Source organism: Scyliorhinus torazame, chromosome 2 (assembly GCF_047496885.1).
Source record: "Scyliorhinus torazame isolate Kashiwa2021f chromosome 2, sScyTor2.1, whole genome shotgun sequence".
Lineage (NCBI taxonomy): Eukaryota > Metazoa > Chordata > Chondrichthyes > Carcharhiniformes > Scyliorhinidae > Scyliorhinus > Scyliorhinus torazame.
In genome coordinates, this window is record NC_092708.1 from 112,984,681 (window position 1) to 113,003,063 (window position 18,383).

The 18,383-nt window shown below is 46.1% G+C and overlaps 1 protein-coding gene across 2 annotated transcripts in view; it reads left to right on the plus strand.

Moving 5' to 3' along the window:
• The window catches only part of umps (uridine monophosphate synthetase), a 50,763-nt gene extending 32,380 nt beyond the window's left edge, over positions 1-18,383 (plus strand). The window contains exons 5-6 of one of the 2 annotated variants that reach the window (XM_072475659.1): positions 5,442-5,556; positions 18,003-18,158. In XM_072475659.1, coding sequence (XP_072331760.1) covers positions 5,442-5,556; positions 18,003-18,040 — 153 coding nt within the window. In that variant the 3' untranslated portion in view covers positions 18,041-18,158. Of the gene's footprint in view, positions 1-5,441; positions 5,557-18,002 lie in introns of both variants that reach the window. The other variant, XM_072475666.1, reaches the window with a different exon arrangement.

The following is an 18,383-nucleotide window of genomic DNA, read 5'->3' on the forward strand; positions in this document are numbered from 1 at the left end:
AATAGTAAGGCGAAAAAGTCACTGATAGGAGTAGTCTATAGGCCACCAAATAGTAACATGGTGGGGCAGGCAATAAACAAAGAAATAACTGATGCATGTAGAAAAGGTACAGCAATTATCATGGATTTTAATCTACATGTCGATTGGTTTAACCAGGTCGGTCAAGGCAGCTTTGAGGAGGAGTTTATAGAATGTATCCGCGATAGTTTCCTAGAATGTAATGGAACCTACAAGGGAACAAGCGGTCCTAGATCTGGTCCTGTGTAATAGACAGGATTGATTAATGATCTTATAGTTAGGGATCCTCTCGGAAGGAGCGCTCACAATATGGTGGAATTTAAAATACAGATGGAGGGTGAGAAGGTAAAATCAAGCACTAGCTTAATTTTAAAACGTGCTTAAACAAAGGAAATTACAATGAGAGAAGAACTAGCTAAGGTAGACTGGGAGCAAAGACTTTATTGTGAAACAGTTGAGGAACAATGGAGAACCTTCCAAGCGATTTTTCACAGTGCTCAGCAAAGGTTTATACCAACAAAAAGGAAGGACGGTAGAAAGAGGGAAAATTGACCATGGATATCTAAGGAAATAAGGGAGAGTATCAAATTGAAGGAAAAAGCATACACAGTAGCAAAGATTAGTGGGAGACTAGAGAACTGGGAAATATTTAGGGGGCAACAGAAAGCTACTAAAAAAGGTATAAAGAAGAGTAAGATAGATTATGAGAGTAAACTTGCTCAGAATATAAAAACAGATAGTAAAAGTTTCTGCAAATATATAAAACAAAAAAGAGTGGCTAAGGTAAATATTGGTCCTTTAGAGGCTGAGAAGGGAGATTTAATAATGGGAGATGAGGAAATGGCTGAGGAACTGAACAGGTTTTTTGGGTCAGTCTTCACAGTGGAAGACACAAATAACATGCCAGTGACTGATGGAAATGAGGCTATGACAGGTGAGGACCTTGAGAGGATTGTTATCACTAAGGAGGTAGTGATGGGCAAGCTAATGGGGCTAAAGGTAGACCAGTCTCCTGGCCCTGATGGAATTCATCCCAGAGTGCGAAAAAAGATGGCTAGGGAAATTGCAAATGCACTAGTGATAATTTACCAAAATTCACTCGACTCTGGGGTGGTCCCGGCGGATTGGAAATTAGCAAACGTGACACCACTGTTTAAAAAAGGAGGTAGGCAGAAAGCGGGTAATTATAGGCCAGTGAGCTTAACTTTGGTAGTAGGGAAGATGCTGGAATCTATCATCAAGGAAGAAATAGCGAGGCATCTGGATGGAAATTGTCCCATTGGGCAGACGCAACATGGGTTCATAAAGGACAGGTCGTGCCTAACTAATTTAGTGGAATTTTTGAAGACATTACCAGTGCGGTAGATAACGGGGAGCCAATGGATGTGGTATATCTGGATTTCCAGAAAGCCTTTTGACAAGGTGCCACACAAAAGGTTGCTGCATAAGATAAAGATGCCTGGCATTAAGGGGAAAGTAGTTGCATGGATAGAGGATTGGTTAATTAATAGAAAGCAAAGAGTGGGGATTAATGGGTGTTTCTCTGGTTGGTAGTCAGTAGCTAGTGGTGTCCCTCAGGGATCAGTGTTGGGCCCACAATTGTTCACAATTTACATAGATGATTTGGAGTTGGGGACCAAGGGCAATGTGTCCAAGTTTGCAGATGACACTAAGCTGAGTGGTAAAGCAAAAAGTGCAGAGAATACTGGAAGTCTGCAGAGGGATTTGGATAGGCTAAGTGAATGGGCTAGGATCTGGCAGATGGAATACAATGTTGACAAATGTGAGGTTATCCATTTTGGTAGGAATAACAGCAAAAGTGATTATTATTTAAATGATAAAATATTAAAACATGCTGCTGAGCAGAGAGACCCCGGTGTGCTAGTGCATGAGTCGCAAAAAGTTGGTTTACAGGTGCAACAGGTGATTAAGAAGGCAAATGGAATTTTGTCCTTCATTGCTAGAGGGATGGAGTTTAAGACTAGGGAGGTTATGCTGCAATTGTATACGGTGTTAGTGAGGCCACACCTGGAGTATTGTGTTCAGTTTTGGTCTCCTTACTTGAGAAAGGACGTACTGGCACTGGAGGGTGTGCAGAGGGGTTTCACTAGGTTTATCCCAGAGCTGAAGGGGTTGGATTACAAGGAGAGGTTGAGTAGACTGGGACTGTACTCGTTTGAATTTAGAAGGATGAGGGGGGATCTTATAGAAACATATAAGATTATGAAGGGAATAGATAGGATAGATGCGGGCAGGTTGTTTCCACTGGCGGGTGAAAGCAGAACTAGGGGGCATAGCCTCAAAATAAGGGGAAGTAGATTTAGGACTGAGTTTGGGAGGAACTTCTTCACCCAAAGGGTTGTGAATCTATGGAATTCCTTGCCCAGTGAAGCAGTAGAGGCTCCTTCATTAAATGTTTTTAAGATAAAGATAGATAGATTTTTGAAGAATAAAGGGATTAAGGGTTATGGTGTTCGGGCCGGAAAGTGGAGCTGAGTCCACAAAAGATCAGCCAAGATCTCATTGAATGGTGGAGCAGGCTCGAGGGGCCAGATGGCCTACTCCTCCTAGTTCTTATGTTCAATGTTCTTGCCAGTATCTTTTCATGTCTTCTAATTCCCTTCTGAAACAACATAACTGGCTACAAAGCGAATCCGAGCAGTATCTCCAGCAGCACACCCCTCCCATATGAACTCAATGCATTCTATGCTCGGTTCAAGCAGGAAACCAGCAATCCGCTGTTGAGTGCCCCACCAGCCCATAACACACCCATACCCACCATCACAGCTTCCGAAGTCAGATCGACCCTCCTGAAAGTGAACCCTCAGAAGACGGCGGGTCCAGACGGGATCCCTGGTCGTGCACTCGGAATCTTAGTAGACCAGCTGGCAAATGTATTTGTGGGCCATGTTTAACCTGTCCCTATTCCGCTCCGAGGTCCCCACCTGCTTCAAGAAGAGCACCATCATTAAGGTGCCAAAGAAGAACCAGGCAATGTGCCTCAATGACTACCATCCGGTGGCCCTGACTTCAGTCGTAATGAAGTGCTTCGAGAGATTGGTCAAGAAGTGCATCACCTCCATTCTCCCAGAACGCCTTGATCCACTGCAATGGCGTCCACAGCAGATGCCATCTCCCTGGTCCTACACTCATCCCGAGAGCATCTCGACAACAAGGACCCCTACATCAGACTCCTATTGACTACAGCTCCGCCTTCAACACCATAATCCCAGCCAAGCTTGTATCAAAGCTCCAAAACCTGGAACTTGGCTCCTCACTCTGCAACTGGATCCTCGACTTTCTGACCCACAGACCGAAATCAGTAAGAATAAACACCACCTCCACAATTGTCCTCCATACCGGGGCCCCGCATGCCTGCGTACTTAGCCCCATACTATACTCCCTATACACACACGACTGCGTGGCAAAATTTGGTTCCACCTACATCTACAAGTTTGCTGATGATATGACCATAGTGGGCCAGATCTCGGATAACGACGAGTCAGAATACTAGAGGGAGATAGAGAACCTAGTGGAGTGGTGGAGCGACATCAATCTATCCTTCAATGCCAGCAAAATTAAAGAGCTGGTCATTGACTTCTGGAAGCAAAGTACTGTACACCCCCCTGACAGCATCAACAGGGCCAAGGTGGAGATGGTTAGCAGTTTCTAATTCTTAGGGGTACACATCTCCAAAAATCTGTCCTTGTCCACCCACGTCGACGCTACCACCAAGAAAGCACAACAGCGCCTCTACTTCCTCAGGGAACTAAGCAAGTACAGCATGTCGACATTAACTCTTACCAACTATTACAGATGAACCATAGAAAGCATCCTATCAGGCTGCATCACAGCCTGGTATGGCAACTTCTCGGCCCAAGTCTGCAAGAAACTTCAGAGAGTCGTGAACACAGCCCAGTTCATCACACAAACCTGCCCCCCCCCCCCATCCTCCCGCCTACACCTGGGGAAAGTGGACAGCATAATCAAAGACCCCTCCCACCCGGCTTACTCATTCTTTCAACTTTTCTCCCATCGGGCAGGAGATACAAAAGTCTGAGAACATGCATGAACAGACTCAAAAACAGCACCTTCCCCGCTGTTACCAGACTTCTAAACGACTCTCTTATGGACTGACCTCATTAACACTACACCCCTGTATGCTTCCTCCGATGCCGGTGTTTATGTATTTTCTTTTTATGTACTTAATGATCTGTTGAGCTGACCCTAGGAAAATCACTTTTCACTGTACCTCGGTACACGTGACAATAAACAAAAATCCAATCCAAATCTAAATCGGGCCTGTTTTCGATAGAATTTAGATGGATATGGTGTGACCTGTTCGATGTATTCAAGTTATTAACGGAAAGACACAGTAGATAATGATAAACTATTTCCACTGGTTGGAGATTCTAAAACTAGGGGATACAGTCTAAAACTCAGGGCAAGACTGTTCAGGAGAGACGTAGAATCATAGAATTTACAGTGCAGAAGGAGGCCATTTAGAATTGAACCTGGGACCCTGGAGCTGTGAAGCAACTATGGTAACCACTGTGCTACCGTGCTGCCCCTAAGCACTTCTTCACGCAAACATTGGTGGAGCTTTGGAACTCTCCCACAAACAGCAGTTGAAGGTAGAGCAGTTATTAATATTAAATCTGAGATAGATACATTTTTGTCAAACAAATATATTGTCAGATATAGGTTCAAATCAGGTATGTGGAGTTAGGCCACATCAGCCATGATATTAAATGGTGTGACACGTTCGATAGGCTGAATGGCCTACTCCTGTTCCTATGAAACTGATTTATCTTCAGGTAGCTGTTTCCAGTAACTTTTGCCAAATTGCATTTCAGTGTGGTAAAATTGATCTTCCCCAATTTGAAACGTGTATTCTAGTTATGGAAAATAATAATTCTAGAGTTACTCTTAAATCTAAATTGATTATGATCACTATCATTAAATGCTCTTCCATTGATACCCCCTTGCCCTTACCTAGGTTAATTCCTTAAAACTAAATATTGAACCGCCCTTTCTCTTGTCTGGCTACAATTGATTAATAAAAGTTCTGAATACATTTTAAGAATTCTGTGCCTTTTGCACTGAGTTTACTGCAATTAATATTAGGGTAATTGAAATCACCACTATTACTGCCATTTTTAGCAATTTGACTGCATATTTGTTATCTTATCTCCGTCTGTTTTGGAGTATGTACTATAGTTCCAGCAGTGTGATTTCCCCCTTTTTTGTTTCTCAGTTCAACCTGTTGGCTTCATTTGATGCTTCTTTGAGGAAATCATTCCTCCTCATTGTTGCAATTATTTCTTTAGCCTTGGGGATAGCTTGTAAACTGCTTATTAAATTGCAAGAGATAAAATTAAAGATAATCTCTAACACTTTTAAACATATTTTTGTTTATTTAGGTAAGACTGGCTGAAAAGCACTCTGATTTTGTCATTGGGTTTATATCTAGCTCAAACATCAGCAACAGATTAGATTTTATACACATGACCCCGGGAGTCCAAATGCAGACTGGAGGTAAGATTGCTACTTCTCTTCAATAATGTATAGTGTATTGCAAAGGTATAATACCACCGAGCTCTTGCCAGTTATTAGAACCATCATTTATGAGTGTAATGGGAGTGGATTATGAAAAGTTGCAACTAATAACCAAGTATTTTGTATAGTGCGACGAAAAATGTATTAGTTTGTGCCCTCTTGTGTTGCAACAAAACATATATATCTTCGTACATAGATCCCTCAAAGTTGCCACCCAGGTTGATAGGGTTGTTAAGAAGGCGTACAGTGTGTTGGCTTTCATTAACAGGGGGATTGAGTTTAAGAGCCGCGAGGTTTTGCTGCAGCTTTATAAAACTTAGACCACACTTGGAATATTGTATCTAGTTCTGGTCACCTTATTATAGGAAGGATGTGGATGATTTGGAGAGGGTATAGAGGCGATTTACCAGGATGCTGCCTGGACTGGAGGGTGGGTCTTATGAAGAAAGGTTGAGGGAGCTAGGGCTTTTCTCACTGGAGCGAAGAAGGAAGAGAGGTGACCTGATAGAGGTGTACATGGTGATGAGAGGCATGGATAGAGTGGATAACCAGAGACTTTTCCCCTGGTTTGGAAATGGCTGTCACAAGGGGACATCATTTTAAGGTGATTGGAGGAAGGTATAGGGGAGATGTCAGAGGTCGGTTCTTTACACAGAGTGGTGGGTGTGTGGAATCCACTCTCAGCAGAGGTGATGGAGTCAGAGTCATTAGGGACATTTAAGCGACTCTTAGACAGGCACATGGACAGCAGTAAATTGAAGGGGTGTCGGGTCGGTTGATCTTAGATTAGGATAAATGGTCGGCTCAACATCGTGGGCTGAAGGGCCTGTACTGTGCTGTACTGTTCTATGTTCTTACTCTGCAGTTGCAGTGTTGATTACACTGAGTTTTTGCTTAATTCAGCTCCTGAGGGAGAAGAACTGAACCCTGAGTTGCTACTATTGGTACTGTTAGAGGCTGGCCTCTTTATGTTCAATTCATTGTGGTTGAAATGGTGGTTGATCGGTGCGAGCCATCAAAAGATGATTAAGCAATTATATATATTTTTTAAATTGAGTACCTAATTATTTTTGTCCAATTAAGGGGCAATTTAGCGTGGCGAATCCACCTAACCTGCACATCTTTGGGTTTTATCATAGAAGTTACAGTGCAGATTGTGGGGGTGAAACCCACGCAGACATGGGGAGAACGTGCAAACTCCACACAGACGGTGACCCAGGGCCGGGATTGAACCCGGGTCCTCAGCAATGCTAACCACTGCGCCACCATGCCATCCCAAATATAATTTATTAACATTAATCAATCCGGGTTACTGGGAGCTAAAGGTTATGCAGAATTGCACACAAATAGGCTGTTCATTCCATCTAGTCAGGGCTGCATAAGCAGTAGTGCTAATCCCTTCGATCCTGTGCCGCATATTCTTTCACCCCACCCCCCCCCGATCTATCTAACCTATTGATGTCATGACTGATCAATAACTTTAATTTTTTTAAAAAAAATATTTTATTGAAAATTTTTGGCCAACCATCAAAGTACATTGTGCATCCTTTACACAGTAATATCACAGTATAAATAACAATGGCCAGTTTTATAAACAAGAAATAAATAATATATAAAAACAAAAACAAAACTAAATGGCAACTGCCTTGTCCCAGATAAATATTCTCCAAAAATATGTTTTAACCGTCCAATATACAATTATCTATAACAACAACCTATACATATTATACTTGTATACTTATATATTAACATCCCTGAGAATCCCTCTGGTCCCCCCCCCCCCCCCCCCCCCCCCCCGGGTTGCTGCTGCTGTCTTCTTCTTTTCCATTCCCTCTATCTTTCTGTGAGGTATTCTACGAACGGTTGCCACCGCCTGGTGAACCCTTGAGCCGATCCCCTTAGGACGAACTTAATCCGTTCCAGCTTTATAAACCCTGCCATGTCATTTATCCAGGTCTCCACACCCGGGGGCTTGCTTCCTTCCACATCAACAGTATCCTGCGCCGGGCTACTAGGGACGCAAAGGCCAAAACATCAGCCTCTTTTGCCTCCTGCACTCCCGGCTCTTCTGCAACCCCGAATATAGCCAACCCCCAGCTTGGTTCGACCTGGACCCCAACCACCTTCGAAAGCACCTTTGTCACCCCCACCCAAAACCCCTGTAGTGCCGGACATGACCAGAACATGTGGGTGTGATTCGCTGGGCTTCTCGAGCATCTCGCACACCTATCCTCTACTCCAAAAAATTTACTGAGCCGTGCTCCAGTCATATGCGCCCTGTGTAACACTTTAAATTGTATCAGGCTTAGCCTGGCACACGAGGACGATGAGTTTACCCTACTTAGGGCATCAGCCCACAGCCCCTCCTCAATCTCCTCCCCCAGCTCTTCTTCCCATTTCCCTTTCAGCTCATCTACCATAATCTCCCCCTCGTCCCTCATTTCCCTATATATGTCTGATACCTTACCGTCCCCCACCCATGTCTTTGAGATCACTCTGTCCTGCACCTCCTGCGTCGGGAGCTGCGGGAATTCCCTCACCTGTTGCCTCGCAAAAGCCCTCAGTTGCATATACCGGAATGCATTCCCTTGGGGCAACCCATATTTTTCGGCCAGCGCTCCCAGACTTGCAAACGTCCCATCTACAAACAGATCTCTCAATTGTGTTACCCCTGCTCTTTGCCATGTTCCAAATCCCCCATCCATTCTCCCCGGAGCAAATCTATGATTATTTCTTATCGGGGACCACACTGAGGTTCCCGTCTTTCCCCTATGCCGTCTCCATTGCCCCCAAATTTTCAGAGTAGCCACCACCACCGGGCTTGTGGTGTATTTCTTCGGTGAGAACGGCAACGGCGCCGTCACCATGGCTTGTAGGCAAGTCCCCCTACAGGACGCCTTCTCCAATCTCTTCCACGCCGCTCCCTCCTCTTCTCCCATCCACTTACATACCATTGAGATGTTGGCGGCCCAGTAGTACTCACTCAGGCTCGGTAGCGCCAGCCCCCCCCTATCCCTACTACGCTGCAAAAATCCCTTCCTCACTCTCGGGGTCTTCCCGGCCCACACAAAACTCATGATACTCTTCTCAATCCTTTTGAAAAAAGCCTTCGTGATCACCACCGGGAGGCACTGAAACACAAAGAGGAATCTCGGGAGGACCACCATTTTAACCGCTTGTACCCTCCCTGCCAGTGACAGGGATACCATGTCCCATCTCTTGAAGTCCTCCTCCATCTGTTCCACCAACCGCGTTAAATTTAACCTATGCAATGTACCCCAATTCTTGGCTATCTGGATCCCCAAGTAGCGAAAGTCCCTTGTTACCTTCCTCAGTGGTAAGTCCTCTATTTCTCTGCTCTGCTCCCCTGGATGCACCACAAACAGCTCACTTTTCCCCATGTTCAGTTTATATCCTGAAAATTCTCCAAACTCCCCAAGTATCCGCATTATCTCTGGCATCCCCTCCGCCGGGTCCGCCACATACACCAATAAATCGTCCGCGTAAAGAGATACCCGGTGTTCCTCTCCTCCCCTGAGTACTCCCCTCCACTTCCTGGAACCCCTCGATGCTATTGCCAGGGGCTCAATCGCCAGTGCAAACAATAATGGGGACAGAGGACATCCCTGCCTCGTCCCTCTATGGAGCCGAAAATACGCAGACCCCCGTCCATTCGTGACCACGCTCGCCATCGGGGCCCTATACAGCAGCTGCACCCATCTAATATACTCATCTCCAAAGCCAAATCTCCTCAACACCTCCCACAAATAATCCCATTCCACTCTATCAAATGCTTTCTCGGCATCCATCGCCACCACTATCTCCGCTTCCCCCTCTGGTGGGGGCATCATCATTACCCCTAGCAGCCTCCGTATATTCGTATTCAGCTGTCTCCCCTTCACAAACCCAGTTTGGTCCTCATGGACTACCCCCGGGACACAATCCTCTATCCTCATTGCCATTACCTTGGCCAGAATCTTGGCGTCTACATTTAGGAGGGAAATAGGTCTATAGGACCCGCATTGCAGCGGGTCTTTTTCCTTCTTTAGGAGAAGCGATATCGTTGCCTCCGACATAGTCGGGGGCAGCTGTCCGCTTTCCTTCGCCTCATTAAAGGTTCTCATCAGTATCGGGGCAAGCAAGTCCACATATTTCCTATAAAATTCGACTGGAAATCCATCCGGTCCCGGAACCTTCCCCGCCTGCATACTCCTAATTCCTTTCACTACTTCCTCTATCTCGATCTGTGCTCCCAGTCCCACCCTCTCCTGCTCCTCCACCTTAGGAAATTCCAGCCGGTCCAGGAAGCACATCATTCTCTCCTTCCCATCCGGGGGCCGAGCTTCGTATAATCTTTTATAGAATGCCTTGAACACTCCATTCACTCTCTCCGCTCCCCGCTCTATCTCTCCTTCCTCATCCCTCACTCCCCCTATTTCCATCGCTGCTCCCCTTTTCCTCAATTGATGGGCCAGCAACCTGCTCGCCTTCTCCCCATACTCATACTGTACACCCTGTGCCTTCCTCCACTGTGCTTCTGCAGTACCCGTTGTCAGCAAGTCAAATTCTACGTGTAACCTTTGCCTTTCCCTGTACAGTCCCTCCTCCGGTGCCTCCGCATATTGCCTGTCCACCCTCCGAAGTTCTTGCAGCAACCGCTCCCGTTCCCTACTCTCCTGCTTTCCTTTATGTGCCCTTATTGATATCAGCTCCCCTCTAACCACTGCCTTCAGCGCCTCCCAGACCACTCCCACCTGGACCTCCCCGTTATCATTGAGTTCCAAGTATTTTTCAATGCACCCCCTCACCCTTAGACACACCCCTTCATCTGCCATTAGTCCCATGTCCATTCTCCAGGGTGGACGTCCTTCTGTTTCCTCCCCTATCTCCAAGTCTACCCAATGTGGAGCGTGATCCGAAATGGCTATAGCCGTATACTCCGTCCCCCTCACCTTCGGGATCAACGCCCTTCCCAAGACAAAAAAGTCTATTCGTGAATAAACTTTGTGGACATGGGAGAAAAACGAAAACTCCTTACTCCTAGGTCTGCTAAATCTCCACGGGTCTACTCCTCCCATCTGCTCCATAAAATCTTTAAGCACCTTGGCTACAGCCGGCCTCCCTCCAGTCCTGGATCTCGACCTGTCCAGCCCTGGCTCCAGCACCGTATTAAAATCTCCCTCCATTACCAACTTTCCCACCTCTAGGTCCGGGATGCGTCCTAACATGTGCCTCATAAAATTGGCATCATCCCAGTTCGGGGCATATACGTTTACCAAGACCACCGCCTCCCCCTGTAATTTGCCACTCACCATCACGTATCTGCCCCCGCTATCCGCCACTATGGTCTTTGCCTCAAACATAACCCGCTTCCCCACTAGTATTGCCACCCCCCTGTTTTTCGCATCCAGCCCCGAATGAAACACCTGCCCCACCCATCCTTTGCGTAGTCTAACCTGGTCTATAAGTTTCAAGTGCGTCTCTTGTAACATAACCACGTCTGCCTTAAGTTTCTTAAGGTGTGCGAGTACTCGTTCCCTCTTTATCGGCCCGTTCAGCCCTCTCACATTCCACGTGATCAACCGGGTTGGGGGGCTTTTTACCCCCCCGCCCTTGTCGATTAGCCATCCCCTTTTTCCAGCTCCTCACCCGGTTCCCACGCAGCTGTGTCCCCCCCCCCCCCCCAGGCGGCGCCCCCCCACCCACCCCACCCCATTCTGGCTCCCCCCTCTCCCCAGCAGCAGCAACCCAGTAACTCCCCCCTCCCACCCCCCCCCCCCCGCTAGATCCCCCACTAGCGTAGTTACACCCCCCATGTTGCTCCCAGAAGTCAGCAAACTCTGGCCGACCTCGGCTTCCCCCCGTGACCTCGGCTCGCACCGTGCGACGCCCCCTCCTTCCTGCTTCCCTATTCCCGCCATGATTATCATAGCGCGGGAACAAAGCCCGCGCTTCCCTTTTGGCTCCGCCCCCCATGGCCAACGCCCCATCTCCTCCACCTCCCTTCCTCCCTCCACCACCACCTGTGGAAGAGAGAAAAGTTACCACATCGCAGGATTAATAACATAAGACTCATCTTTCCCCCCCCTTTTCCCCCCCTCTTCGCCCCCCCATACTCGCCCACCACTTTGTTTCAAACGTTCTTTTTTAGTAACCCGCTTATTCCAGTTTTTCTTCCACAATAAAAGTCCACGCCTCATCCGCCGTCTCAAAGTAGTGGTGCCTCCCTTGATATGTGACCCACGGTTGTAGCATTCCAAATTTTATCATCTTTTTGTGAGCACCGCCTTGGCCCGATTGAAGCTCGCCCTCCTTCTCGCCACCTCCGCACTCCAGTCTTGATATACGCGGATCACAGCGTTCTCCCACCTACTGCTCCGAGTTTTCTTTGCCCATCTAAGGACCATCTCTTTGTCCTTAAAACGGAGGAATCTCACCACTATGGCTCTATGAATTTCTCCTGCTCTCGGTCCTCGCGCCATCACTCGGTATGCTCCGTCCACCTCCAGCGGACCCGCCGGGGCCTCCGCTCCCATTAACGAGTGCAGCATCGTGCTCACATATGCCCCGACGTCTGCTCCTTCTACACCTTCAGGAAGACCAAGAATCCTTAAATTATTCCTCCTCGTGTTATTCTCCAGCACCTCCAATCTTTCCACACCACATTTATGGTGTGCCTCGTGCATCTCCGTCTTCACCACCAGGCCCTGTATATCGTCCTCGTTCTCGGCAGCCTTTGCCTTCACGACCCGAAGCTCCCGCTCCTGGGTCTTTTGCTCATCCTTTAGCCCTTCGATCGCCTGTAATATCGGGGCCAACAGCTCCTTCTTCATCTCCTTTTTAAGCTCTTCCACGCAGCGTTTCAAAAACTCGTGTTGTTCAGGGCCCCATATTAAACTGCCACCTTCCGACGCCATCTTGGTTTTTGCTTGCCTTCCTTGCCGCTGCTCTAAAGGATCCACCGCAATCCGGCCACTTTCCTCTCCTTTTTCCATCCGTATCCAGGGGGGATTCCCTTCTGGTTTACCGCACAGTGCTTTTAGCCGTTAAAATTGCCGTTGGGGCTCTTATTAAGAGCCCAAAAGTCCGTTCCACCGGGAGCTGCCGAAACGTGCGACTCAGCTGGTCATCGCTGCACCCGGAAGCCTCAGTAACTTTAATTGTACAACCCACTTAACCTTCTCTGTTTCTTTTAATGTTTTCCTTCTCTGTTGTAAATTTCTTTCTTCTAAACTTATATTTATAATGGCAGTCGTCTTGTCTTGGGAGACGATGGATTGCACCCAAGGTATATGTCACTTCTGTATTGAACATCATCTGTTGTGGCTGTGGAGGCTGATTTGTGGATGGTAGACCCTTTTGCAGTTGGCAGAAATGAATAGTGTTGACCGGAAGACGACTGATGTTTTTCCACAAAAAAGGTTAATAGGTCAATTTTTAAAAAAAAAAATATTCATTTTCGGGATGTGGGCATCGCTGGTTAGACCAACATTTATTGCCCATCCCTAGTTGCCCTTCAGAAGGTGGTGGATTTGGATTGGCTTTGGGTTGTTGTCACGTGTACCATGGTACAGTCAAAATTTTGTTCTGCATACAGTCCAGATAGATCGTTCCATACAGGGGCTGGTTTAGCACACTGGGCTAAATCGCTGGCTTTTAAAGCAGATCAAGCAGGCCAGCAGCACTGTTCAATTCCCGTACCAGCCTCCCCGAACAGGCGCCGGAATGTGGCGACTAGGGCTTTTCACAGTAACTTCATTGAAGCCTACTTGTGACAATAATCGATTTTCATTTCATTTTCATTTCATTTAATTTCAAAAACATAGGACATATGATAAATACACAATTGACAACAGGTGAAGCATAGTGCTACTCAGTAGAGAACATGCTTGGAGAGATCTGTTCAGTTTATAAAGCGTCATTCAGGAGTCTGATAACAGCAGGGAAGAAGCTGTTTTTGAATCTGTTAGTGCGTGTTCTTCAACTTTTGTATCTCCTGCCCAATGGAAGAGGTTGGAAGAGAGAATAACCCGGGTGAGAGGGGTCTTTGATTATGCTACCCCGCTTTCCCAAGGCAGCGGGAGGTGTAAATGGAGTCAATGGATGGGAAGCAGGTTCGTGTGATGGACTGGGCGGTGTTCACAACTCTCTAGTTTCTTACGGTCTTGGTCGGAGCAGTTGCCATTCCAGGCTGTGATGCAGCCAGATAGGATGCTTTCTATGGTGCATCTGTAAAAATTGGTAAGAATCAATCTGGACATGCCACATTTCCTTAGTTTCCTGAAGAAGTAAAGGCGCTGTTGTGCTTTCTTGGTCGTAGTGTCGACGTAGGTGGACCTGGACATATTGTTGATGATGTTTACACCTAGGAATTTGAAACTGTCAGCCATCTCCACCTCGGCACCATTGATGCACACGGGTGTGTACCATACCTCAATTCCTTAAGTTAATGATCAGCTCCTAGTTATGCTGACATTGAGAGAGATGAAATGAAAATCGCTTATTGTCACAAGTAGGCTTCAAATGAAGTTACTGTGAAAAGCCCCTAGTCGCCACATTCCGGCACCTGTTCGGGGAGGCTGTTATGGGAATCGAACCGTGCTGCTGGTCTGCCTTGGTCTTCATAGAATTTACAGTGCAGAAGGAGGCCATTCGGCCCATCGAGTCTGCACCGGCTCTTGGAAAGAGCGCCCTACCCAAGGTCAACACCTCCACCCTATCCCCATAACCCAGTAAACCCCACCCAACACTAAGGGCAATTTTGGACACTAAGGGCAATTTATCATGGCCAATCCACCTAACCTGCACATCTTTGGACTGTGGGAGGAAACCGGAGCACCCGGAGGAAACCCACGCACACACGGGGAGGATGTGCAGACTCCGCACAGACAGTGACCCAAGCCGGAATCGAACCTGGGACCCTGGAGCTGTGAAGCAATTGTGCTATCCACAATGCTACCGTGCTGCCCCACGGTATAATACAATATATTTGAAATTCCTACATTCATCACAGATTGCAAGACCAGAATAAAAAAGCCGTGCCAAAGTTATACAGGATTTTGATATGAGCACATCTGCAGTACAATGTGCAGTTTTAGTCTCTACATTAAGAAAGTATATACTTGCATTGGGGTACAACGAACATTCACTAAATTGGTTCCTGGGATGAGAGTAAATTGGGCTTATATTCTCTGGAGTTTAGAAGAATGAGGGGCGATCTCATTGAAACCTACAAAATTCTGAGAGATTGTTTCCATCATTTGGGGAGATTCTGGATAAGAGGCCAATCATTTAGGACTGAGATGAGGAGAAATTACTTCGCTCAAGTGGTTGTGAATCGTTGGAATCCTATACCTCAGAGGGTTGTGGATGCTCCATCATTGAATACATTTCAGGCTGGGATAGAAAGATTTTTGATCTCTGGGAATATAGGGATGGACAAGTTGATGTCCAAAGAGCGAATGGCTGAGCAGACGAGATGGGCTCTGTGGTCTACAACTGTTCCTATTTCTTATAGAATTCGAATCACAGAATAGTACAGTGTAGAAGAGACCCTTTGGCCCATCAAGTCTGCATCGACGCATGAAAGACACCTGACTTGCCGACCATTCCTATTTTCCAGCACTTGGCCCATAGCCTTAAATGTTATGACCGGCCAAGAGCTCATCCAGGTACTTTTTAAAGGATGTGAGGCAACCCGTCTCTACCAGGCAGTGCATTCCAGACCGTCACCACCCTCTGGGTAAAAAGGTTTTTCTTCAAATCCCCCCCCCTAAACCTCCTGCCTCTCTAGATAAACTTGTGTCCCCTCGTAACTGACCCTTGTCTTAGGCTCCTCCTCCCCTGGCAGTGGGACTATTTACCCATAGCTGGATGTCTGGGTTGTGGGCACCAGGACACGATTACGCTCTAGTAGGCCTATATGCCCACGTCTGGGTTGTCAGGCCTCCTCAGAGTCCTGTGTAGTTTAGCCTGGGTCCATAAACTGGTCCAAGTTTACATGTGTCATCATGGGGAGACAATAGTTATACTGCTAGCCAGTGGTGAGAGCTAAATGCAAGAGGTGACAAGTTGACAGGCACTACACACCACCCATTACGCACTCCTTGCATCACCAGAGATGCACTTCTGTCTATGCATCCTTTTTTAACTTGAAATAGTATTTCTCCTCTGTCCCAGTTCCTTCATAATTTTTAATTATCTCTTTCAAATTGCCTCATAATGTGTTCAGTTTTATGGAAGTAGTCCCAATTATTCAAGTCTTCCTTCGTATTTGTTTGTTCTTCTATCGGGGACCATCCGAGTGAACCTAAACTTTTTTTCCCCAATCGTTTTTGTCCCAATCATTTTCAGGTTGTGGCTATTACCAGCTTTTATTGCTTTCCCAAGTTGTCCTTGACTGGTGGTGAGAGAAGGGAGATAACATTTTGAGTCTGGATGACTCTTTGTCAAAGCCAGTCATCCAGGCTCTACGTTAGCTCCCTTCGCTCTCCCCAGATGCTGTCAAACCTACTGAGATTGTCCAGTATTTTCTGTTTTTGTTTCAGATTCCAGCATCCGCAGTAATTTGCTTTTATCTTGACTGGTGGTAGGTAGTGAGTCATGTTACCACAAAGCTGTTGGGCAGAAGGTTACAGGTTTTTCACCCAGTGACAAAGAAGAACAGGTGTTTATATTGTGATAGTGTGAGAGCAGGAGGTGTTGATGTTTCCATGTACCTATTGCCCTTGTCCAAATAAGAGTTGATGGTTCCAAGTTTGAAGAGTGCTGCCTTGGTGCAACACAGTGTATATCGTGTAGTTTTCACACATCAAAATCCAATATTCCATAAGCTCTTTTGTAACCCCTTTCCCCTCATTTCATTCCGGTTCCTTGGATATATCTATCCTGTCATATCCCAGCACTTTGTTCTCCTTTGACTTAAGCAACTTAATTATTTATTACAAATATTTAATGCCTCCCTGCCATCACATCTTCTTTAGTAGCTTGGGGGCTGAATGCTAGAGGGCCTAATATTTAGCAAAACAACTGGGACAAAGTCCCAGAAAACCGAGGCAGGCCTTTTAAAGAGCCCGATTTGGTATTCAGCAGCCCTGTGGCCGCCTCTGATCTGCAACTTATCCCACACCCGGAGTGAAAACAGCATCATTTGAGGCATGTTTTCCTGAGGTGGATGCGCCTAAGCAGGAAATATCCCTCCTCAAGCTACCCACCTTGAGAATAAAAATTCAGTCTTTAGGATGATTTAATCTGTTTACTCCTTAAATAGACCAGAATTTACCAAATGTCCCCAGTTTTCAACTAGCCTGTTCTGTATTCTTTTGCAGAAGTTTGCCAGGGTTCTGTGCTTTGCTACAGTGAGTAACTAATTGTATGATCCTTATTCGTGTACACAAGCGAAACAAGGAAAAAATAAAACCAAATGGATCTGATGAGTTACTTACCGTCTTGATGGTACATACTAGTCTTCAAATTGTATGGCAATAAACCTTCACTTGGTCTTCAATTAATTACTTGAAAGTACGCCATAAAACAACTCTGCAGGCTGCCATTGTCCAGTATATATTACGCCACTAACCAAGATGATTTATTGCCTACATCAAAACAAAAGCGAGGACATCCATACTTTGACCAGTATGTTGAAACCAAGTTTCAAATTTGGGGCAACATGGTGGCACAGTAGTTAGCACTGCTACCTCACAGTGCCAGGGACCCATGTTTGTTTCCGGCCTTGGGTGACGTGTGTGGAGTTTGTACATTCTCCCAGTGTCTGCGCGGGTTTCCTTCGGGTGCTCCTGTTTCCTCCCACAGTCCAAAAGTGTGCAGGAGAGGCGGATTGGCCATGCTAAGTTGCCCCTTAGTGTCCAGCGGTTAAGTGGGGCTATAACGATAGGGTGGGGGACTGGGCCTAGGCCTAGGTAGGCTGCGCTTTAGGGGGTATGGAGCAGAATCGATGGGCTGAATTATCTCCTTTTGCACTGTAGGAATTCTATGATTCTAAGTTGTCCCAAATTTCTTAAATACTGTTCCTAATTGTGTCCATTAACTACGTGTTACTAATAGTGATATTCTTAAGTTCACTATCACACTGTCATCCTGTCTGTGTAACCTGTTTCAGTTGGTTTTCCAAAAGCTGCTTGAGACATTTTACTGTTCCCTCCCTTCTCACCATCCTCTGCTGTCTAACCTTAACAGTATCGTTCACTACCTCCTTAGACAAGAGACTAGTTTGTGGTGCAAACATTTAGCCATTAATGGGAATAACTGAGATCAGAACCTTTCTTCTGTCACATTGTGGGATGTTTACAATACACCATGTTGATATCCTTAGAAACAAAAGTAATTTTAGGTTTATAATTTATTTGCCAATTAAATAGTATTATGAAAATCTGTAACTGTATCTTGAATGTGTTGAATCAATTTAGCAAATTCTATCTCCGTCCCACTTCTTCACAGCGGATAATCTGGGCCAGCAATATCTGAGTCCTGAGGAAGTGATTCACAAGAAAGCCTCTGACATCATCATTGTGGGCCGAGGGATCTTGACTGCAAAGGATTGTGTGGAAGCTGCAAGAATGTACAAAAAAGCAGGTTGGGCAGCTTACCTGAACAGGCTGTTATCTGTTGAAGATTAAAAGTTTGAACAAAAGTACTCCGGATGCTAATTTTGAGCGCAATCTTTTGAAATTAATTGATATCTTTTCCATGATTTGTTTTGTAATGGATGCAATTATTGAATGTACTCTTAAATCAATAAAAACTGTAACATGATCAATCACTGATCTTTACAATTGCAGATCGAAAAA